At 36.3% G+C, this 25,580-nt stretch overlaps 1 protein-coding gene across 2 annotated transcripts in view; it reads left to right on the top strand.

Moving 5' to 3' along the window:
• PDE1A (phosphodiesterase 1A) overlaps positions 1-25,580 on the top strand; it is a 152,940-nt gene that overhangs the window by 108,054 nt on the left and 19,306 nt on the right. For both annotated transcript variants that reach the window (XM_086464958.1, XM_086464957.1), the window contains exons 3-11: positions 3,910-4,092; positions 4,549-4,615; positions 5,585-5,701; positions 7,686-7,826; positions 12,546-12,646; positions 15,172-15,297; positions 21,228-21,329; positions 21,450-21,570; positions 25,218-25,299. In XM_086464958.1, the coding sequence (XP_086321084.1) occupies positions 3,910-4,092; positions 4,549-4,615; positions 5,585-5,701; positions 7,686-7,826; positions 12,546-12,646; positions 15,172-15,297; positions 21,228-21,329; positions 21,450-21,570; positions 25,218-25,299 (1,040 nt within the window). The remainder of the gene's footprint in view (positions 1-3,909; positions 4,093-4,548; positions 4,616-5,584; positions 5,702-7,685; positions 7,827-12,545; positions 12,647-15,171; positions 15,298-21,227; positions 21,330-21,449; positions 21,571-25,217; positions 25,300-25,580) is intronic.

Here is a 25,580-nt window from a genome sequence, read left to right as displayed (position 1 = left end):
TATTGCAAAATGTTGCAAAATTATTACATTTTACAATTTACAATTACAAATTATATTGTAAAATCTTGCAAAAGTCCGTCTAATATTTGATAGAAAGTTTACTTTAGCTGAACTTTAACTATGTTAGTCTTTGTTTTGACCCCGTCTTCTGATACTATTTCACCTTTCCCCTTCTCTTTTTTTTTTTTTAATTTAAAGGCATCCTGAATAATCAGCTATAATAATAATTTACCTACTCCTCTGTGATTCGTAAAGTGGCAATTTAGAGCAAGTCGTCTAAATAACAGTAGAATTACAGAATGCAGAATTTATTATTGCCCAGGTAAATGGAAAATATATTTAAAACTTTCATTAGGCAAAACCAAAACTCCAGTAACTTCCTATTGATTCACTGATTTTACTGAAGCTTTTGAAAGTTGTCAGTTCTAGGTAGGTATAAATTAAAATAGCAGTAAGACAAACACTTGGGAATAAAAATTTTCTGAATATTACAGTTCAGACAGTTATGTTTTTTCCCAGTAATTATAAAAAATGTTGTAGAATTTATTCAAATAAATGATGATATTCTAATGCTCAGTGGTTGCATCAGGGGGACGTGCGCTTACAGAGTCAACCTTAGTTGCAGTTACGTTCTGAGCAACAGAACTAGTAACCGCAAGAACGACAGGCACATAAGGGCTCTGTGATTTTCTAGGTGCGTTCACTGCAGTGATGTATATCAATAGACTAGAGGCCGGCAAACAAGCTGCAAAATGGTTTGACATAAAAAGATCAATGTCTGTGTAAAAAAAATATAGTGGTGGCTTATCATAAACTGGTTCTTTTTGGGTGAAAAATTTTTCAGCTGTTATTGCGATGTAAGTGCTGAAGTACTGTTAGTACTTCTGGCTAATGTGTACAAGTTCTGATTCTTCTGCTGAAGGTTCTTTTTGTTACGTTTAGTAAAATTTATATATGTGTGTGTGCATTTTGTAAATAGTAAGTAAGGTTACTGATAAAAACAATGTATTCTTATGTTTCAATGTATAAAGTTGCTTTATTTGGGTTATTTTAAAGAAGTGTTTTCGCAATCAGTGGGTAAAAGGTGAACAATTAGATGTGTTTCACAGAATCCACAATACTGTGTATGTACACATATATATGCACACCCATGGAAATATAATGGAAATACTATATTTTATAATCAAGGTATAAATAGATGAATAAAAGTTGAAAAAAGTTACAAACTGTGAAATGAGTTGAATATTGGATTCTAAGAATTTGTGATAATTAAGCATAGTTTGTATGGTGCAATATATAGCCTAATTTGTTTCTCTCTCTAAATAAAATTACCATCAAATTATGTATCCATCTGACAATCCATTTATTCAGATGTGTAGACCCATATATATGAGCCCTGTCCCTCTAATTACAGAAGTCTGGCAGTTATTAATGTATTTATTCAAAGGCCATTTCTAGCACTGCATATGCCATGAGTAATTTTCCCCAATGTAAATCTTATTCTTCAAAGGGTCAGGAAAGTTTAGAAAATAGGCAGTTATGAGATGACTGACTATCCCTTGTTTCTTCTCCTTAAATGTTATTTCAGTTAGGCTTCTGAAATAAATGAATTCAACAACTCACTAAGGTTATCTGTTGAGGGATCTGCAAGAGCTTGTACTTACTTGTAAGGGTTGTGCTTACACCGTAATTCTATGCTGCAGTTGCTTTCCTAGTTATTTAAGTAGGAACCAGATACACTGAAACTCTGCTAGCATGTTCAGTCACCTCTCATCAGCGAGCAGTGGTCTCATGAAAATTACTGGTTAGAGAAACATTTTGTCAAACACTGTTTTCTCTGTTCTGTCTTCATAAAGTAACTACTATTACTATCATTTACAGACTGAATAGTCCTCCTATTTTACAGATGAATGGTTAAAAAGATTAGAAAAACTGCAGTGTGTCTTGTTAGCCTTAATTAGTACTTCAGTGGCTCATATCTGCAGAACTCAGGACTTGGTCCCAAATTCAGGTCAACTGATGTGGAGCTGTGCTTCATGATGCACAGGTAATGTGGAGTATCCCTGCTGCATGCTCTGAGGCAGTCTGATGCTCATGGTCCTTTTATCACTGGAATAATTTCATGTCATTTGAGTAACAGTTGGGATAGTTACAAAAATATGTTTAAGGGATTATAAGGTTTATTCCTGATTATATTACAAATACATCAAATGTCGACTATTCCTCAGAAATATGAATGTAATGATCTCTCCAGGGATATTTAATAACAGTTTTAGAATAGTAGGGATTTAAGCGGACTATATAGCTTTTAATTTAGGGAATAAAGGAAGTTTATAGTCTTTGACCTATGGCCAGTCTCAGCCTTGGTTCAGTTTTGTAAGATAATTTGCCCAAATCCTTTTCTCTACACAAGTCCTGCTCCTCCAGAATAAATTACTGCCTTTTGGTCCATGTCCCACTGTCATAAAATCTCATAATTCTTGCCCATTCTGCTCCCCTTGCACTATGTTAAAGAGCTTTCCTAGTCTGATAATTCTATGTCCCTAAAAAGTAGGAACGTTTCTGCTGTTCTTTCAGTAAATGGTGGTGGTCCTGGGGGCATTTTATGGATTTTTTTTTTTTTTTTTTAAACCCCAGTTGAAAAATCTCACAACATATGCTTCCAGCCAGATAAGCTGTTGAAGCTGAGAACAGGGCAGATAAGTGCAAATATACAGTCACTGTTCACCGATTTGCCTGTGTTGAGGCTTTTCTTCATCATCCATGTTGCTGCTCAATTCCTCTATGTGCCAGAGAAGACCTGAATTAGGCAAGGTTTTGAAAATGTTGAAGGAGAGAAACTGAGAAAGTGAATGGTGTGAAAATAATGAATAAATATAAGGAGAGAGTAGACAAACAGGGGAAAGAGTCTTCCCTTTTAACAAGATAACAAGAGGAAAACTTATCTGACTAAATAAGGGATTTGATTCTTTGAAAACCCCGGCAGAGTGAGTGATACGGGCAAATAACAGAATAACAATGGCAAATAACAATAAAAAGATTGTGTTCATACACCTGGTAGGTTTATAGCAGTGTAGAATTGAAATATTGAGTCTGTTTTAAGAGAATACTTAGTTACATGTTTCTTCTAAATAAACTGATGGCCTCCAATTCAGTTTTGTTGAAGTTTCTTTTTAATACTTTTTCTATTTTGCATGAGGTATACATAACTTTTCTAACTTTTTGAACTAAGAACTGTGAAAGCTGACTTGCAATCCTTTCTTGTGTATCATCTTTACTGCTATGGTTTTATCATGCTGCCTTCAATAGGAATACGGATCTCCTCACAGAAGGAATTAATTCCCTTTAGTTCTTCCATTGCACTGGAATAACGTGATGAGCCTGTATACAGGGTGTTCATTGAAAGGCGTTCACTATAGAATTGCTATGTAATATAATTTACTTTGCATGTGAGTATCAAAACATTTTTTTGTACCGTTTTGGAGGACAGATCAGGTGGACCACTGGTGCTCTCAGTTACAACACTAACCCCTCTTTCTATGGACATTCATGTCAGGCACTGTTTTAGACATCAACTCAGGATTTTATAACTCATTTATAACACTTCAATCCACAATAGCTGTGACATCTTTGTAGAAAAATCTCTCGCATTTACTTGAATATCATGCATTTGAATATCTTTTACCTTCTGGAAGGTGAGCAGCAGGAGAGAGGGAAGATATCTGCTGTGCCCACCTTCCCAGTGGCCTCAGTATGTCTACCAGAGAAGACATTTAGTGATATGCCAAGTCAATTCTACAGACAACCTCTGCTCCTGTTAAATTCTGTTTTGTTATCTGTTCAGCTGTCCATACTCATTTTGCTTATGTCTGCCATCTTCTCAGTAACCCTGTATTAATTTTTTCCTAGGAAGCTTTTGGACACTGAGGATGAGCTCTCTGACATCCAGTCGGATTCGGTCCCGCTGGAAGTGCGGGACTGGTTAGCTTCTACGTTCACAAGAGAAATGGGCATAGTGAAAAGGAGACCTGAAGAAAAGCCCAAATTCCGAAGCATTGTGCATGCTGTACAGGCTGGGATTTTTGTAGAAAGGTGAGAGCTTTGTTTTCTTATTACAGCAAGTACTGCATTTAACCACAGTATTTGTTGAAGATCCCTTAAGTGGTCAGATGAACCTGAAGCAAATCTTTGAGTCAGAATTTGGGTTTCAATTTCTGCAATTGTTCTATTTTTCTATGCAGAAATCCAGATGAAACCTCTAAATTTGTAACGGAATCTCCTGAACTTTGGAAAATTCTGGAAATAAACTTTATGTCTTTGAAACTTCTACACTGAAATACACCAAAGACTGCACTAAATAAGAGTAGCACACAAGCAGAGGGGCTTTTCTCAGAAGTTCTTAAAAAGATTTATGTAATTTTTGGGATCAGACCCTTAAATAGCTTACTGTTATTTCACAAACTGTGAAAGATGAATTAAAAAAAGATTAATTGTTCCAGTACTTTTTAAATGAGTGCTATTCCTTAATATTTCATTTGTTTTTTTTAGGATGTACCGAAGAACTTCTAGCATGGTTGGTTTGGCTTACCCAGCAGAAGTGATAGTAACATTTAAGGTGAAATAAGTTTAATTATTGTGGAACTGAAATGTGCTTGTACTTATGTTTAGTGATTTTTTTTTTTTTAGAGTGAAATTAATATATTTTTCAACTGAACATACCCTAGCCATAGTTAGCACTACAGAACTGAGCACAAAGAACAGATAAATTAATAGTTAAAAATTCACAAATAACATGATTCTGATCTGTTTCCCTGATTACTTGTGAATTTATAGGTTATTAGAGCACTAGGATGAAAATTGTATAGGATTTTTTTAATAGAAACGTGAGACATGATTTTATCAGCTCCCAGTGGTGTGGTAATCAGTGTCTCAGCAGCATTTGCTTGCTTTTTAGGAAAGAAAAAAGGCAAATTAGTATTGGGATAGATCTAACAAAAGAAGTTGCAGCTTATGGAATAAGTACAGTATTTGCTGTGAATGTGAATTTAAGGCATTGCTGTAACACACCCAAAAGGTGATCTTTCATAGTAGTAAAGTTTCTATGGCAATGTATCCAATTAAAAAAATGTTATTTCTTGAGAATGAAGTACCTCACCTTTTTCCCTGGAAGACAAACACTGTTACAATGTTCTCAAGTTGCTATATGGCTATAGTGTTAAAGACATTGCATGACAGCCTGTTTAAAGGCTGGGTATTCACACTAGCTTCCCAAGTTTCTATAGGCAATTTGTATGCAGAAGGTTAAATTTGAAAGATTAAGGCCTTTGATTCAAAGCATACAAAGTTGCATAGGTCATGTTACAAGTATTTTATTCATAACTGACACAACTATTTTCATCATTAATATTGAAATAGTCATTAATGTGTTATTTACAGTAGGAGTTTGAAAGAGTCGGACAAAAACCCAACCAAACTCTCCCCCTTCCCTCCAAAAAAACCCAAAATACCTTTTCCAGTGATTAACTAGAAACCTATTTAAACCAATGGAAATCTTATTTTTTTCCTCTTTTTCCCTCACGTACAGGATGTTGATAAATGGTCTTTTGACGTCTTTGCCCTCAATGAAGCAAGTGGAGAGCACAGTCTGAAATTTATGATGTATGAGCTGTTTACCCGATATGACCTTTTGAGCCGTTTCAAGGTCAGAAACTAGCCATAAATAAAAATATATATGCAAAAATAAGTATGACGAACTTAAAATACAAGAAAACCAGGATATGTTTGAAATGTTTTTTATTGTACAATGCAGTGCAGAATTTCAAAGAATATGGCAAATTGAACATTGTAATATACCAATAGTTCTACCAAATGGAACTTCACCCAGAGCATTCGAATTTTTCTGCAACCCAAAAAATGGAAATCTATGTAGACCTATGTCAAGTTGGTTTTGGATGGGATGTTTCTAGTGAACAGCTAAATGCTGTAAGCATTAAATAAACAGTTCATGTATACAGCCTATTTACTTAGCAGTAGTGAATCAGTGTCCTAGCTTCATGGAACAAAGATTCCTAATAAGGCTGAAAACTAGTTAGTCCTAAGTACTTCTTTCATGATCTGTCGTAGTATGTTGCCCACCGCTGTGCAGGGGTTTCAGCTGAACCTTCCTCTCATAACCAGCTTTGGGGATATATAAAGAGAAGGCTACTTTTCCATGGTGTTTGCAGGGTGTTGCAATACAATATGGAGTGCTTACAACCAACTTTGAAAGGCTGAGATAAAAAACAGATCAAAATTATAAATTTATCTTTGTATTAGTACTGAATGGAAGTTTTGTTACGGTTTCAAAATCTCTCCACTGGAAAAAATTTCAAAGAGGCTGCCTCACCCTGAAGTTGGTTTGAATATTTTAATTTTAGCCAATAACCTAGACTCAGCTTTCCCCATCAAGGTTTTTCCCTTCAAGCTCTGAGTGCTTGAAGTCAGAACCATACCAGGGCTACCGTTAACAACACAATCAGAAAGTACACAGTGTTACTGGCTCAGTCAGCTTAAGCCCACTCTCAGTCCCACTGTTTACCTTGCAGGGTTTTTAAATAAAGAAAAAAATCTTAAGGAAAATGTCATGTCGTTACATGGGTGTCATAGTTTAACCCCAGCTGGCAACACAGTTGCTCGCTCACTCCCCCACCAGCAGGATGGGGGGGAAAGAGAATTGGAAGGGTAAAAGTGAGAAAACTTGTGGGTTGAGATAAGAACAGTTTAAGAATTGAAAGACATTAAAATATAATTAATAATATTGTAATGAAAAGAAAAATAACAAAGAGAGAAATAAAACCAAAGAAAGACAAGTGATGCAAATGAAAACAATTCCTCACCACCAACAAACTGATGCCCAGCCAGTCCCTGAGCAGCAGCCTCCCAGCCAAAATTTCCTTTAGTTTTATTGCTGAGCATGACATCGTATGGTATGGAATATGCCTTTGGACAGTTGGGGTCAGCTGTCCTGGCTGTGTCCCCTCCCAGCTTCTTGTGCACCTCCAGCCTGCTTGCTGGTGGGGTGCCGTGAGGAGCAGAAAAGGCCTCAACTCTGTGCAAGTGCTGCTCAGCAATAACAAAAACATCCCTGTATTATCCACACTGTTTCCAGCACAAATCCAAAACTTAGTACCAGCTACTATGAAGAAAATTAACTCTACCCCATTCGAAACCAGGACAATGGGAAAATAAATAGGACCAGATAGTACCTGTACTTCATACATTATCTGCAGGAAGGAAAGTCATACTATCAGATTCAAGGAAACCTTGTCTCAGGCAAGGTAAAACTGGTGAAGGAAAGGAGATAATCCTATTATTAGACACCTATCTGTCACACCTTTATTACATGAGGAATCTATGCATTCCTGGTACAGACAGACAAACATGTCTTGAAAACTATTTGGTTGATAGTTCTGCAGTCTCTTGTACACTAACCACATGCTGTGCATGATGTATGTAGAGGGATATAACATCTACAAGAACTGGGAGAAGACTCCCTGCTGCATGTACAATATTAGACCTTTAAATTTCAAATTTTTATTTTGTTGTTTAAATTCTATGGTGTGTTTATTTGTGGTTTGTTTATTGCTTGATTAACTTTGCATCTGTTGCAGGAAAAGACGTTTATTTTAATTTTTGCTTCCCCCCAGATCCCTGTTCCCAATCTTATTTCTTTTGCTGAAGCTCTTGAAGTTGGTTACAGCAAATACAAAAATCCATATCACAATTTGATCCATGCAGCTGACGTTACTCAAACTGTGCATTACATAATGATTCACACTGGTATCATGGTAAGAAATACTGCAAAGATCGATTTACTTCTTTTCTCAGACTCTTGCTATTTTGGATAAAAGTGTACATGTGTGTTTTCTTAAGGAAAAAGCTCCCTCGAAAACTATGTAGAGAGAGATTCCAAACCACCCTTCAGGCTGTGAAATTTACATCATTTTTAACAGTTCTTCCAGGCTGGAATTCTTCTGAAGCAGAGGAGAAAAGGAGAAAAAAACCCTCCTTATCCTTTTTGCTTTTCATTGCCTGGGCTCGGGTATTATACATCATACTAAAAGAGATATATTTGCAGGAATGGGCAAGTGAGATTTTTTCACTTCCACATCAGAGCCTGGGAAGTGTGAACAGGCAAGGAAGCTTTAGTATCTGCTGAGGTCCCGGCCATTGAAAGATGTACTGAATCAGAGTGGGCTTACTCAAATACTCTGCAGCTGCTTTTTCTTTTAGTTTATAACCTTATTTAGGACTGCTCTTGCATACTATATGTGTCTATGGTAGGCAGGAGGTTGCATTTCCCTTGCACTATTGCAACTATCCCTGTATTTTTTAGTATTTGCTTTGGGAACTGAAATGAGTCTGTGCAAACATTTTTACTTTAAACGCTTATATTAGATTTAATACCAGCAGTGGCAGTCTCCTCATTATCAGCTTGCTAGGCAAACATAAATACTGACTGGAAGAAAACTGACATCTCTGTCAATGGCCTTTTGATGTCAGTTTTCTTCCTGTCTTTGCTATAAACACGCCTGTTCCAGGAAAAAAAAAAATGTAGGAAGTGATAGTGTTTGATTTCTGTTTACAGAGCCATGTAACGCAAGCATCCAATACATTACAGTCATTTACTTATGTTAAGCCTTTTCTCACTGAAAGCTTTTCCTTTGGCTTCAGTGGTGGCAAGCACGAGTCCCTAGGCATTTCAGGGTTTGATTCTACTGTTTGAAGGAAGTGTTTTGCTTCTAAGCATCAAATTTTCAAAGCTACATTTTAACACAAGTACTACTTGCAGAGTGAAGCCTGGAGTTTTCACCGGCCCAGATTCCTTTTCACATGGAGATGTTTTCTTGAGAAATGACTTCCATATCAGACTGAAGCTAGGCTAAACAGCTCTTGCCAAGATGACTCCAAACCAAAGATGTTGCATATGATGTTAACCTATCAAAATAATATTTCAATAAAAGAAAAAGCATAAAGATGTTAGATTATGGTTCCTGTCCTACCCACATCATCTACTATAAGATCAACAGGATTTGTTAGGTCATGCGAGACATGTCTTTGTTGCAGGTGTACACCTGATCAGCAACTTAACAGGAAGAAAAATCCCTTTGTTGTATTATATATTGCAAACATCCCTTTGGCCTATTGTAACTGTGCCCCTCCACCCTTCAAAAGAGACGATAGCATCCAGATTTTCTTTGTGATGCCAGGACAAGGTTCCGACTTCCAGAGTTATCCTAGTCGATTTGGGATGTTTAGCCATTGGTTAAACAACTTCACAACACACTTTGTGTATCTCTGAGCACTGAATGAAGGAACCTGTTTTGTATTTGAATATCTGCTCTTCCATTGGGCGCACACAACGAGAAGAAAGGCCTCTCCAAATCAGGTTTTACAATATTAGCGTCTTAACCTTGTAACTGCACTCTGGTGTGATTTGGACAATTATTTTCAGAAAAGCTTAGACTTTATTGCTGTGACTTTGCTACACAACTTCATTGATGTTGCAACGTTGCTACAAGTATTCCTATAAAATTAGGCCAGGTTTTAAATATTCACATTTGAATTGCTAAATTATGGTATCCGAAGGTTTGTGGAAAGATGTCTAACTAGGGCCACACTTAGTCAAGAGTGCCTTCAAACATATGTAGCTTGCCAAGGCAGAAGGAACATTTATAGAAATCAGTGTTTGAAAGAAGGCCTGGTGGTTCTACAGCTTCCAAAGTATTTCTATCCCAAACGTCATTTGCAATTTGAAAACACATCGGTATCATGCAAATGTTCTATTTAACTTCTTGTTTTTTTTTTTTCCTGTTGGCTGGTTATCCCTTCAGAACCCTACTCAATAACAATTTGTAGTTTGCTTCTCAAGCTTATAGTTTTCAGTGTGTCCATTGTAATGCCTCTTTTAACTCTGCTGTGTCTTCTAACAAATGCCTGGATTGAAGTCAATTTGATGCAATTCAATATTAAACTCCTGCGTGGTTTTTACAGATTTGCATGTGCTTTCACTGTATCTTAAGGAACTGATACTGACTCCCAAATCTTTTAAAGAATTGCTCTCTTCCTTGTTCACTTCTGAAAAACATACTGAAGCAAATGTTTCAAAAAGCTGGGTTTTAAAAAATTCTTTTCACGATTGCTGTTGTTGAGGTCTTACATTTTGTGTCTTTTATAGACACCTGGAAAACAGCTTTATTTCCGAAGTTGCCAAAAAATTTGGCTGGTCAGAGTTTATGCTTCTCCACAAGCCTTTAGAAAGATTCCAGCAAAGAGTAACACATACTCAGAGTTGCAGTTGAAGAAATAAAATGATCATTGTGTTTTCCAAAAGTTGCTGTCTATCTTAAGAAACAAGATCCAGCCACCTCAGATCTATGTGTTAGAAAGTTAGATATCACAGGTGGCACACAATCTATTAACCTTCCCAAGAGATCAAATCCCAGATGATACGACTGAAATATATAACTCAGGTTTGCATTTATGAAGTCTTCATCTTTATAAAGATTTAAGAAACCAAATCCCAGGGAATACATCTTGTAAAGAACTTTTGAGTCATCGATCATCTTCCCACCATCCCTTTTCTCCTCCCACATATCTGTATTGCTCAGGCTAAAGGAAAAAAATATCTTTACTGTCAAGAAGTACATTGTGAGACTCCCTTTCTTACTCATTTTTTTAATCCATCATTGTTTAAAAAAATAGTTTGAACCAGAGTTCATGAAAAGTTGAAATGAATCTATTTACTTATAAGCACATTTAAAATACTGGAAAATATCTCTCAATAGAAGAGATTTTTCTAATAGGTGTTATACCTACATGGCATAGTGTCTTCCAGGAGGAAAGCAGGTTCCAGTGCTTTGCAGTCTTGCAGACCTCCAGATACCTGCTTTTCCTGTTCCCTTTGAGAAAACCCCTTGTTAACTGTGTCTCTGAGAGCTTTCTCCTACTTCTTTAGAAATCCTTTAGCTAAAGTAGTTCTCTGATTTGAATACTGGTCTGAATTTTGACTATACAGCTACAGTCTGTAGAGTACTTGCTCTCATATAGTACTGCATGAAGTTTCTGTGTAGCCCATAGATATTGTTTGTAAGGAATACTTTTCTACTTACAACGGTATTGTCTAGCAACTATTTTGGTTACTAAAAAAGCTGATATTTGAAAAGGCATCTTAAAGAAAAAGTTTATGTTTAGCTTTAGTTACTAATAATTTCTGGTTTTCTATTTTATTTGGTATGTTGAAAACACTGTGAAAGCCAGGACCGGTCATGGCCTGATTTCTTGTGACACACAATACAATGAAGGTCATTGTTTCCATTTTTAGAACTGCTTACAGTACATTCTCATTCCTCTGTTGTGACCTTTTTTAATCTATACTGCTTCACCAACAGCCAGTACTTGTTGTTCCTTAGCAGTCTTATTTTGTCACTGAATGACCTATTTCAGTATTCTTGCATTACTTCTGACTCTTGACTGTTTCCTTTCTTCTTTGAAAAAAGTGCTACTATTGGCAGATTTTGCTACTTCTGGCAGCTTATACATCTTATATCCATTCATACACATGTATGTGCATATATGGATGCATAAGGATGAGATAATTCTTCAGTCAGCTTCTTCAGAAGCTTACTTCTACACCAAAAAAAATCTGAATTATGTGTGGAAATACTTGACTGGCATTTGACTTAATCAGTCCTATGACTGCGGGGGTTAATTATCATATGATTTTTCTGCCCCCATTTTTAGATGGAATAAATTTTCTCCTAAAAGATGATTTATCATTCAAGAAGTAGAACTTGAGACATAAAATAACAGAGGTTATTTTACAAACCAAGCAATACAGAACAGCCTCTGTTACTGAGAGGTATAAAAGTGCACAAAACTCTGAGATCTGCATTATTTTGTATACATGACCTGTATTACCTTTTGTTCTGTGTAACTCTATACAAGCCTTATGTGCCCTTGTTTTTGCATTAGTACAAAGTATGATAAAATTCAGAACAGAAAAATCTCCCATGGGCCTAATTTTAATGCTATGTACACTGGTAAAATATAGATAATGATGATGTACCTAGAATATATTATGAACTGTATATATTGTTCACTAAAAGACAGATTATAGCCTTAACTACATATCAGGTATTTAGATGAATATACCATAACTTGGCAAGTGCCATGTGTGGGCCAGCAGATGAGATACTTCTTACTTAAAACAGCTACAAAGTATACCATGTAATTATTGTGATAACTTTTTATATTTTTGCCTGCGAATATTACTTTACTGGTGACCATAAGGACATTAACTTGGTCTTAGAGAAATCATATTAAGTGCAAGGAGTTATTTTACTTTTTAATACTGAAGTGTTATGGATATATAGTTACCTGGAATAAGACAAAAATAAAGTTTATTAAGTTAAAGGTAATGCAAAACATTTCCAGTATTATAGTGTTTAATCTGAGTTAGGCTGTTACAGAAAATATGACTAAGATTTGGGGTTTTTGTTTACCAGCACTGGCTAACAGAACTGGAAATTTTAGCAATGATCTTTGCAGCTGCTGTCCATGATTATGAACATACTGGGACCACAAACAATTTTCATATTCAGACAAGGTAAGCCAAGTGATCTCTTAAGTGTAATATCTGGAGTTTGCTGTTCATTGGGCTGAACTGTTTCATACCTTTTACTGATACAGCCAGGAAGTAGACAGGTCATTCCTGGTTTTACAAATTTCTTCCTTGACCACTGTACAGTTAATGAGACCACTCACATGAACAAAGACAGTGTGGAAAAGTCTCCATAGTGTTTGAAATCATTATATTTTTGAGCTGATATGTCAAGAGAGATTTCAAAAAGATTCAGAACATGGGCTTGGAAAGCCCTCACCCCTCTACTTGCTCACTTAAGTTCTGATACTTTCAACTCAAAAATTGTTTCCACAGTGTCCCCAGAAAAATACCTCTTCATTTTCAGCAATGTGTCTGCACTTACTTCAGGTGATATATTTTATTTCAAGTTGGGTATTAAACTTACAGGGTCCTAGTACAGCTTTAGAAACACCTACCATGAGTCCTCTCCTAGCATGTTTTGACAGCATCTGCAGTAGTTATGACAAAGAAATCTAGAAATAAATTCAGTTTGAAAGTCAGGCTAACTGTATTCTCATGCAAACACAGTGTGTCATCCTAGCCATTGGTCCAGAACAGCAGCATATACCTCTCACCCTTAAAATATTTTCAGCTTATCAAAGGAAAATCACTGACCAATCCATTACTGTGTGATAAATGGTACACCTGATACTTAACCTAGTACAAAACATGTTATTGTTCTCTCATGCTAGGATATACTTTGGTTTTAGTCTCCTCAGTTGAGGAGTCTGCTCTTGAAAAGAGGATTTCAGCAAAGCACTGGCATATTCTAACAAAACAGCTCTGAGCTAGTAGCTCTATGCTACTTTGAACAGAAGCATCCTCGCACTTAACTATATGGATAAAGTGTCCAATGGTTACATTTAAATTAAATATATAACATACTTGCACCCCAAGATTTGCCCTTCAATAATGAACAAATTCTAGATCTGCAACTGAAATAAAGGCATAATTCTTTTCTCCCTCAGCATAGTCTGGCTAAAAATAATCTTCAGCTTGTTGTTCCAAGTTTATACTACTTTTCTATTTTTGTCCCTAATGTTTTGCTCTGAAGTATTGCACAAGTGGAAAATTAATAAAGCTGTTAGCCTTTGAATTTTACTTGGGCATACTTGCAAACAGGTATTTGGGTTGTGATGGAGCTCATTCTTCCATCCTAGTCGGACTCAGCCCTGATGTGGCATCCCAGGGCTGTGATTCCATGCTTCTTTTGCCTGAGAAAAGCTGATGAAATGGCTGTCATAGTCATAACAAATCTTAGCACTGTTTAAAACTAGCCATAAGTAGCTATGTGGATCAAAGTGTTCTTCATAAACATATGTGATTGGCAATCACAGGTTTTCCCATTGTTTTAGTAGTATAATGGGTGTAAACATATTCATTATTTAGGTAGGTTATGGTTTATTCCCTCTAAATAAAGTTTCCAATCCTATTTAAATTTTTTTAGATTTCTCAGTACCATACTGTACATGTGGGTGGTTACACTGAATGTATAATATTACTCAACAGAACAAGAAGTTGAGTTTACCTTATTAATATCATAGTAAGCTGCGTTGCTAAATCATCACACCTTTCTTCTAGTACAGACTTTTCAGTTGACCAGATTGAAATACTCAGGAATAGTTTCATCGGAACAAAGTGTAGCAGAGAGGGGAGACCTGAGGTTGTTTAGCAAGACAGATCAGGTCTTGGGGAAAAAAATTCCCCAAGAATTAATGACATTTGAAGCTAAGTATGATAAAAGCATACCACATGAACATTTGTGAAAATCTATATGTAATTTTGGTGCTACAGGTTAATCTTTTTATTAAGAGGGAAAGGATACTGTTGAGGGTGCTAACATTATGGTAAGAGTCTGGCTTTAGGAAGCACTTGAATGCAATCAAATTTCAGCTGAGCATCTCTTTCATTCCGTTGTTATGAGGCTCAAGGTTTGGCTGGTTTTCTAAGAAAAGATGGCATCCATCTAAAGCAAATGAAACTGAAGTTCTTTAATATTTTATTATTTACAACTCCTTCTGGTTATGAGTGATGTGGGCCAAAGGATATCTTTCTCAGAACAAAGCTAGTAACTTCTTAATAGCCATATGTGTGGAGCCCTCTTTGTTGATGAATGCATTGCATTTTAAATTGTTGTATTGCCAAAGAGTACTATTGAGTAGCCTAGAGCATTTCAGTTGCTCTGTGATCCTGTCTACAGTCAAGAAGCTCAAAGATCTCCTCACAAATTTTTGTCACAGATATATCATATAAATAAAACATTACACGTTAAAAAATATGACTTTCCCACAAACAATATATACAATGGTATAATGATAATTTTTTATGCATTGAGGATGGAAACTTTATCAATATTTGATACAGTAGGAACAAATAAACATAGTTGGATATATATAGTCAATAGTTCTCATAGAGAATACACAGTCCTACCTTCTTCAGTGCCATCATCAGGATGCTGTTGGAAATTTTGCCTTTTTTTTTGACATTAGGTCAGATGTTGCAATATTGTACAATGATCGTTCTGTTCTTGAAAATCATCACGTAAGTGCTGCTTATAGACTCATGCAAGAAGAAGAGATGAACATCCTGGCAAATTTAACCAAAGATGACTGGAGGTAAGACCTACTGTGACATTCAAACTTAATTCCAATGTTTAAAAATAATAAAAACCACCAGGCCTTCCCTGTGGAGTCTATTTTAGGAGTTCAAATTACAAGAAGAAACTTTGGCACGGGAAGGAGTAGTGGATATCTAGAGCTTAGGGAAGGCTACTGTGGTGTAAAGAAGTACTGTTTGGGAGACTCCATATACTTTTCCAAGTGAGGTTGTGCATTTGTGAGGCACAGTGTCGGACTGTGTGGACAGTGTCTCAGATGCGATAGTTCTTCAGGAAAACCCCAGTGCTGCCCCTCTTGAGCTAAGTTACCTTTGTCTAAAAGTGGGTTAAAACCTCAATACAGAATCACATTCTGCTGCCAGCTTGAGCACTACTGCCTCTGGGATTTCTGCTGTGTAACACAGCACAGCATAGTCACATCTTGGTTAAGCATTAAAAAATGAATTATCTGGAGAGTCCAAAAATAATACGTAAAGGCCCAGAAGCCCTACAGAAACCTCTTTTTTTCTTCTTCTTAGTTTTACGGTAATTCCTAAAGAAAATTTGACCAGACAAAAGAATCAGGATCATAATTGATATGTCACAAATACTAAGACGTGTAACACCAAAATGAACTAGTGTTAGAGACAAGACTTTCTCCATTATTAAAAAGGACATATTATCTTTGTATATCTTTGATCGCTACGTATGACACTTAAAATATGAGTCTTCTGTGTGTTTCTGTAAACATAGCTGTTATGCAGAGATCCTAAAAATAACTCTTAAATAGGTGGACTGTGAAGTCAGAGAGGTATGTTCTGCTTCCAGGAAAGTCTCCCACTATGAATGATGCACTGTGAATAACAAAGCTATACTCTGCTTTATTTATATTTTAAAAAACCTATACATTTATGAAGGAATATGTGAATGTCAGATCAAATTTGGTGTGGTGTGTATTTGCAGATGGACTGTTTTACATGGTAGATTTACACTATTTTACTTTACACTCCTAAATAGAGGTTTATTCAACGTAAGTCTGCTGACCCTTTTGATTTTCAATTAACTATTTTTGTGTCTACTCTGAAACAGTTACTATTAAAGTATTTTTAGTATTTGTTTAATATAAAGTGAGAGAGGAATCATAGACTTTTTCATTCTCATATAAGATTTCTTCTCAGAGGATGGTAATTTGGATTTAGTTATTGTAAAGTTTGTGTTGTAAATTTAGTTCTGGAGAAAGGTCTCAAAGTAAATTGTAAACTTCAGCAATATTTGTAATATACACCTAGATTTTCATTGCCAACATGAGCCAGCCTTGCTCTGCTCGGAACTATTTTGGGCCTGATAGTTTTGGGGCTGATAGGTCTCTGTGACCCTGTTTTTGCTTGTCTTAGCTATTGAGTACGGAGAAAGTGGCTGTGCCAATAGACAGGTGCCAGAGGCTGGTATTCTGTCTTTTAAAGCTGTCATTGTAGAGAGGTAATGATTTTCAAATCTTCAGACTTGTTGCCTTGAGTATGCTTTTTTTTTTTTGAACTGGTGTTTCATATTGTGTCCTACCAGAGAATGCTTCCAGGTAGAAAGGGGCAGATCTTCTTCAGTTGAATTTCAGTTCAGGACTGGACCAGAGATGGCCTGAAGACACTTATGTGCTTCCCCAGTCCTGGCTCCTTCATCCCTGGAGACCACCATAAAGGAGTATAATTTGGGAATCCCTGCAGCAACATGCAGTTGCTCTAGCTGACAGAAATCTGGCTGCCAGCTAGTACAGTGCATCCCAGTTGTTGCCTTTTGTTATGTGACTGGGGAAAAGAATGATAAGATGGAAAATCCCATGAAAGAAAATATTTGCCAATGGAAAGAGGAGCCTATGGTTTCCAGGTGTGTGATGTATGTGCATTTTGCTCCAGTGGACTGCAACAGAATAAAGGGAGGAATGCGATAGACTCTCTTCACATTTCTGAAGCACACTTTTCTCTGCATAGATTGCTTGGTCTGGTCTTCCCACAGTTCTTTTTCCAGTCCAATTATGGATCCTTTGCTCTAACTTCTGTTGCATTTCATTTATCCATGGTTTTTGAACCCGTGATAAACAACCATATTCCTTCAGAAGTTGCTCAGTCGCACACTGGGTGTGTTTCCACTTGCTTTTCAGTCTCCTCTCCCTCCTCTTACAATCCTAATTGTAACCCAATTAGGATTTCCTAGAGGATCTTAATTTAGTTTTGCAAATTTTGTAAAGAGTGGCTGCTCAAATCCAGTCCTCTATTATATGCAGCCAGTTTGAAGTTAGTGGGATTTGGCAATCAGAGAAGGTAGAATTCATGGTCTCTTGTTGGGGCTGTTCAGTAGAACTTAAAGAGCTGTATGAACTGACTAATAAGCTCAGGCAACTAATCTAGGACACTTAGTTTCGTGTTTTGTTACTTAGCTAGGCAATTACAGTCTGTACTTTCAAACAAATCAGTAAATTCCAAAGTGCTGGTCTAAGAACCTGCACAACCTGTGGAAGTCTGATACTTCAATTTAGAGGGTAGGTCACGGAAATGATGGTTTCCTGTATTTGTTTCTAATATTAAAAAATTCCTGTTACCCTGTAATCAGATACAGTTGTTCATTGCTGCAATGACAGATCTGTTAGCCACTTAAAAGAAGCCCTTCAATTTTCCAGTTATTACTGGAGTGAACTTCTTGGATCTATACTGGAGTTTATGCTGTTAGAGTAACAGTTTGGAAGTTTGCACTGAATCAAATTGGCAGCAAATTGAAATGATAATTTGTTCAACTTTTTAATGTACTTCCTGGCGCCGATTAATTTCTTGACTACTGTCAGATCTGTTTTCTTGAGTTGCAGCAATTTCGTTTTTGAAAAATTTAACACTGCTGCTTATTTAAACTTTGGTTCTGTTAATTATTTCAGCAAGATGATGAGAATGACTGAGAATGTACATGTTAACATTAAGAACATAAATGCACTAATAAACTGTCACCTTCAATTAAGTTTAAAACATAGGGTTTGGGTCTGAGCAGGGAAACGCTGCCAGAATTATGATGAGGATGTCCTTTGTGGATAATGCATGTCACATTCCTAGTCATCTCTCACACTTTTCCCAACTCTGAAAATATATTTCAGTCCTGTTTCTCTCACTTAGCACCCCTAAATAAATAAGAAAAGATCCCTTTTTGTCCCCCTTTCTCCTTTGATTTATCAGGCCTCTAGTATTCTAGCACCCCATGTGTTACATGAACAGTTACTGGTGGTCAGGTGGTATTAATGTCTCAAACCATTCCAGTCATAAGGCTTACAATAATATGTTGCCCAATTATATAAAAAAGACTAACACAACAATATGTATTATATACAATGCATAATGAGCAGCTTTTCTTTCACAAATTCCTGTGGGTCTTCTGTCTGAGAAAAGCAGGGTTGCTATAACTTGCCAGATGAACCTAACTTGCTTTTGCTCATCTTAGCCTGTTCCTGCAGTTTTTCATTAGTTTCTAGCTGACTAAACGTCTTTGACACGGACAAATCCAGGTAAAGCTGGTTTCTGTTTATTGGTTAACTACTTTTCCAAGGAATTAATGTGCCACTCCTTGTCTCTTGTTTATTACAGCTTTATTCATATCATTTTTTCACATCATCTTGCATATATTTTTTTACAGTATTCTATCAACAGGATATATGGATATAGGAGGGTTAGGAAAGGATGATAGCACACGACGGGGCAGTTTACTTAAGAAAAATGGACATTGTGTACTCAAAACCAGTAATCTTCCAATTGTAGGCCTGAAAAAATTGCGATGCACTGTACATGAATACTGTTACCACTTCCTGTCATAGAACTAAAGGTGACAACACTGACATATCTTTTTTGCCATGGTAGCATAAGCAATGCTAACTGTGTTATCCTGATACCTGTAGCTGTGGACTGCTTAATGCAGTAGGCAGAGATTTTTGTCCAGGAGATATCTATATGACCAGCTGAGGTCTCCTTCGATATGGAAGTTGACATTGTCTTTTCTCCCTGGGAAACAATTTGGGAATGGTTCAAGTCCAAAAGTAGTCTGTGCAATGGTACTAGACTGTGAGCATTCGTAGCTCTAGTAGACCTTCATTTAACATTTCCCCATTAGTTCTCAATTTTCCATCCCTCTGTTGATGATGGATGGGGGTGCAGGCAGGAAACGACTGCAGGCTGTAGGTGGAAAGCCTCTCCTTTGTTCTTAAGCACCTTTTAAGCAGCCTGAAACCTTCAGAAGTGTGTGAGGAGGACAGTGCTACATTGATTTCTTAGGGTTTGTCTGCTGCCACAATAGTGTGAGTAAACTGAAAGCAGTGTTTTGGTTCTCTGTGTGTCTTGTGTAGTAGGGGTGAGATTATTGCTGACTATTCTTAAAAGTTCAGACATGGAAAGTTCCTAGGAAAATCTCCCATACAAAGGGAAATGATAACTATTTCGGTCTTGCAAACAACAGGGTTTAACAATCCAGAGCAGTCAGTTTTCATGCAGTGTTAGATGTTCTTTTTTTTTTTTCTCCTTTTTATTTTTAAATGGGTTTCACTGTGTTCAAAGGGTACAGTTTCAAAGCAATGTGGAGGAGGAGCAGTTGGGATGCAAATTAATTAATATCTTATTATGAGGTCAGATAAGGTAAGGCATTTGCTAAACACAAGTTGCTATGGCTGCATACTATTGAACAGAAGTGAGAGGTTTGAGTCTTTATCCAGTTACATCAAAGCACAAAATAAAATACTCAAAAATCAATGAGGATTATCAGCTTAAATATGTAATGAATTTGGTTCAAAAGCAGTCTTGATAGTTTTTATAATAAACTATTAGACCTAAAGAAAATGGCAATTTACCTCTTTAAAATATAGGCCTTTGAAAAAACTGCATTGGTAAGTAAATCAAAGATATGAATACAATATGAAAGATCAGTAAGAATGACTAAAGTAGGATTCTACAGTTGTAATTGATACTTTGCCATCCTTAGGACTGGGGGTGGGCTCATGAAGATATATGCTATATTATCAAAGATTTAATGCAATGAATTGTGCCTGATTTACAGACAAGCGACACTTGCATGTGAATTCTTATAGGCCATTTAAAAAGCATGTAAATAAAGACCCACTAGACTCCTACGTAGTCTATATACAATCCTTCTACATCAAGGAAACAGAATTTTCCAAATTGTAGTTAATGTTGGCAAAATTAATGTAATTTCATATCCAATCAGAATTAATCCACTTTCTTACATGACTCATGCTTTACTATTTTCATGTTCATTTAATACAAAGCTGATGGACAAACCAATATCTCTGACCATAATACCAAGATATAGATAAATTATAAATCCTAAACTTTTTCTAATTCATCAAATAGGCATTAAGGTAAATTTGGGTGAAAGGTACTTTGTCATAATGTTCGTATATTGGTATAATGTTGATAGTATACCAGATGTAATACCTCTTGCTCTTCTGAGTGTTTCCACAGCCTTTTTCCTAGGTTTAGTGTTATGTGTTGTGTCTGCTCTGCACTAATATGAGGGTGGTAAAAAAGGACACAAATATATCCTCTTGTGTGGTGGTAAGCGCAGAGACCAACAGGGTTTTTTTGATACTGTACTGCTGGCAAAATAAGACTTACAATGGGTGACAGAATTGCATGTAATTTTAGTTTATACACTAGAAAAGAGCAACTACAAAACAGTGTGACTCTGCAATAATGATTGTAGAGTGCATTTTCTGAAGTACATTGCTTTCACAGAATCCCTTTAGGATATAATGTTGAAGTTGTTAATAATTTATTTAAATACTGTTTAAAACGTAATACAACCTGTGATGTTGTTTAGAAAGTTATAAATTAACAAGTACTGCTTAAACAAATGTACCATACATAGAATAAATGAATTGCAATAAATTGTTTTGCATTTAATTATTCTTAGGGAGTTGCGTAGCTTGGTCATTGAGATGGTCTTGTCTACAGATATGTCGGGTCATTTTCAACAGATTAAAACAATGCGACATACTCTACAGCAGACAGAGGGGTAAGGTTTTTTTCCATTCTGTTCATTATCTATAGTGTTTTAATGAGCTCATGTACAAGAAAAGAATTTAAATAGTTGGTTTTGTTTTGAGATAATTGAAGCATGTCCTTGAATTGACAGGGTAGACAAAGCCAAAGCCATGTCTTTGATTCTACATGCAGCAGACATAAGCCATCCAGCAAAATCCTGGGAACTGCACTACCGGTGGACCATGGCCCTGATGGAAGAATTTTTTCGACAGGTGCCATTTTTAAAGTCTTTTAATAAATCTAGTTCAAGAAGCAATGGTTACACAATCAAATTTTTTCGTAAGTCTACTAGCAAGGATGCTTTTGGTTGTGATTGACAAGTGTAGTCAGTTGTATATATTCCTTACTCTTCATACATACCGCTGACATTAATTCAACTTTTATGTGCGTGAATAAGGTGAAATTGTTATAGCTCTGTATCTATTTCAGCTGATACCAGGATTATAAGTGTTGTAGTGATTTTTTTCTTTCAATTATAGTATAACTTGTCAAGCTGTTTTCATTCTGTAGACAGAGATTTATATATGCATTGAGTTAAAAAGAAGCACCAGCAGGGTAGGATGAGAGACCTGAAAATAGGAAGAATTCATGTTCAGCAAAGAAGGCAAAAAGTTATCTCCATTTCACATTTCAGAAAGCCCTCTTATTTCTTACACCACATAGATCTGAAGATTTGCTTTCAGAACAGCCTGATCCAAAGCCAGAGGTTAAATGATATCACCCTCTTAGTGCTGTGGCCATATATCCTAAAACAAAAATGAAAACATGCCTTTGTGAAACTCTTTGAATTGCTGTGAAATACTGAATTAAAATACCATTTAGGTATTACATGGTTTCTACAGTTATACACAGGTTTTAAAAATGGTTAATACAGATAATGGAAGAGTGTATGTCTTGCTCAGCTTGATTGTCATTATTTTGCTATATGCTGACATTTTCAAATCAGGTGGGTGACACTGCATAAAGGGGTCAGAGAATTAAAAAGTCAGTATGTTAAACCATAAGGTTTTTTGGCCCCTCTGCCCTAGAACATTCTTGCTCAGTTCCTAGAGGTTCTTTATATGAATTCTGAGTAGGGAGCACCAGGACATCCTTGGCTCTGGGCTTTGCATTGGGGAGACAGACTGGAGAGCTGGTGCCTTAATCTAAATAATGAATGCACTGAGTTTTGTGGAAATACTGAGTAGAGTCATGAGTTTGTGTCTGCTTCTGTAAATGAAAATGATGAGGATTTTGAACTTGAGAGGGAAAAGGAGGAGCAGATTACCCCAGATATATATTACTTGAAAAGGTCAGAAATGACCAACTGTAGAAACAGAGAGACAAACTAGACAGAGCCCATGGGACGGTGAGGCAACGTGTCCAGTCAAGTGGATGCAGCATTAGCACGAAACACCACCACACTGGTTGTTGAGTGCATGGGATCAGCTAATGTTTTAGTTATTCCTTTATCCTTTCATTAAAAGAAGTAACTGGATCCCAAATAAGCTGCTCAAAGACTCGAGTAGGCATTTAACAATAGAATCAAATCACCATGTATGTGTGTCTGCAACTCAGCAGTATAAAATGTGAAAGTCTTTCAGGCTCTAAAGAAGTGTGCAAGGAACTGAATCGCTCTTTACACATACTACTAAGAACAGTGCGTGTGGAGTAGTTCCAAGACATTTAAACTGTGATGAAGTAACTGTACATATATAAATGCACTAAGCAGTGCAGACACAGTAGGTCTCCTGCTTCCTAGAGGTACTGGCTTGGTTGTGCGTCCTCTGGTCTGTTGATCTGAAAGGATGTAGTGGAAATCTCCGGCATTTCCAAATCTGTGTCAGCCAAGATGAAGTAGTCAAGATATATAAAAAAGCCACTAATTCCTTGTTTTCTTTAAAGACAGTAATTGAACTACTTCTACTGCTTTACAGGAAAAAGCAGCAGAGTCTGAACCTGCTGATGGAAAAACAATGCTTTAATGACAGCTTTCAAAGTAGTGAGAATGAAGCAAAAACTGAACATTCACCTAGACAAAAAAAAATTTGTTAAATGCAGCTAATGGTTAAAATATGTGCCAGTGTTAACTTCAGGGAAGAAGCCAAACAACGCTTGAAGTTTAAAAGCAACAACTACAGAAAGTGTGTTATAATGCCAAGGAAAATCTGAGCTACTTGTTTAAAATAGAAATACACCCACCCATCTCAAAACCTTAAAAATAAAGAAATACGTAGTTCAAGTCACTCAAGTATCACAGCTCCTATAGCATTCTGCTCTCAGTCCGAATAGATCCAAATGCACAAAAAGATAATTCTTCTAGTGAGTTCAGCACCTGGGCAAAGAATTTGTTTTACTCTTTTGATCTTTATCTTGATTTTAAATCTCATGGAATTCTAATGATCAATTTGAATATCAGTGCTGTATCCATTATTGCAATTTACAATAGACTTAGACATATGACATTTAAGTATTAATTATGTATTATATTAATTGCAAAGTAATTCGTAGTTGGTGTAAAGAGATACTTGAAAACATAAAAATTCAAACTGATTCTTTACTAGTGTGGAATTTTCCCTTTTTAATACCTAGTTAAGGGAAGATACAAATTGATATTGCTTTAGAAATCCTGTATTCAACAATGGCTGAAATTATTAGAACTGCACCAGTTTGTATTATACGCTGCATTTACATGGAGACGCCACTAGCACCATTCCTAGTAGTAAGTGTTCATCTGTTCTTCTACACTCTGAAGTCAAATTGTGAACACTTGGGTGTAAAATTTAAAGGCCATAGCGATAAAACTCTCTGCTTCCACATGAAACACAATCTGTGAGTTACATCTGTTCCTGTGGCTGAAGTGGTTTTATTGGTATTACAGTTCTAAAGTTTTCCCAAATCTAGTTCAATGATACATGATAAAAGGACTAAGGAAGGTTGATACTGCCCCCTTCATCCATCAGCATCTGATGAAATCTGTGGGAAAATGGTGTGTTCACGTACTGCTTCCCACTGAACGATCATGAAACAGCACTCTCCATGACTAATGTAATATGTAGAGTCATCTGACTTGAAAGACTAGGTATTCTCATATCTATAATGTTAGTGCTTCTGCAGGCCAGGTTTGTCCAGCAACACAAGTTATAGCCTCCTTTGAAAGATGTCTCTTTAGGGTTTTTTTCTCCACTAGACTTTCTTTTTGAGCTTTTACAAGTCAGTTGGTCTACCACACTAAAAGTTGAAATAACACCTCCCTGTCTGTTAAGACTGTTACAACAAAAAAACTCTTTTAATGTGTGAGGTGTTGAAATATTTTCAGAACTAAGTTGTACAAAACATCTTTGTAATGAAATTGAGCTTGTGCTTTTTTACGGCTTCACAGCAGAGAGACATCCATGCTACTGAGAATGAGTTCAAGTCAGATTATGCCCTTGACCTGCGTAAATTCATTGAAGAAATTTTACATGTTGGGTAAACCAATGTAATAGAAGGAAACTCTTAGCATTTGGCCTGCTATTACAAATGTGTCTAAATGTGTCAAATCCCATTACATCTGGGATCAGCAGGACTAAAGTGTGAATATTGAAGGGCTTCATCTGTGTTGAATATCATTGGCAGATGCTTTGCTCTTGAAGAGAACTTGCTTGCAATAAGTTCCTTTATCTAAAAATTGCCAAGTGTGAGTTATAATTTTGACTTTTACTTTTCCTGAAAATTTAAAGGTAATTAATGAGGTTTTTTTGCCTGTGGCTTGTTTTTGTTTAGGAATATAAGTGACCAAAGTAATCTGTTGAATAAACACTAAGAATGTTCAGATTTCTTTATCTCTCTGTCTCTCTATCAAATATGTGCTTATAATATTAAATGTTGTTGTTTGCAGGGAGACAAGGAAGCTGCTTTAGGTCTTCAGTTTTCCCCGCTCTGTGACCGCAAATCAACTTTGGTAGCCCAGTCCCAAATAGGTAATGACAAGTTGTGTTTTTTTTTTCTTGTATGTGTAGCAGCATGTAAAATTATGTGGACATTTCCTATAGCCATTTTGAATTTTAAATGTTCCAAATGCCATCGTATAGAAGGTATTTCTTTGCGCCTATCTGTTCACCAAACTCATATCCTCTTACAGCAGAAATCTGCTGCTCTCAAAAGAACATGTAGTAATTTCAGCATATGTTATGCCAAGGAGGAGTAGGAGAGGGATTAACTCAAGTGCTGGACTTGAGCTCAACTTTTACTGTACATGCTT

This window comes from Leptosomus discolor, chromosome 5 (assembly GCF_034619465.1).
Source record: "Leptosomus discolor isolate bLepDis1 chromosome 5, bLepDis1.hap2, whole genome shotgun sequence".
NCBI classification, from domain to species: domain Eukaryota; kingdom Metazoa; phylum Chordata; class Aves; order Leptosomiformes; family Leptosomidae; genus Leptosomus; species Leptosomus discolor.
This window is presented reverse-complemented; position numbering and strand designations above follow the sequence as displayed.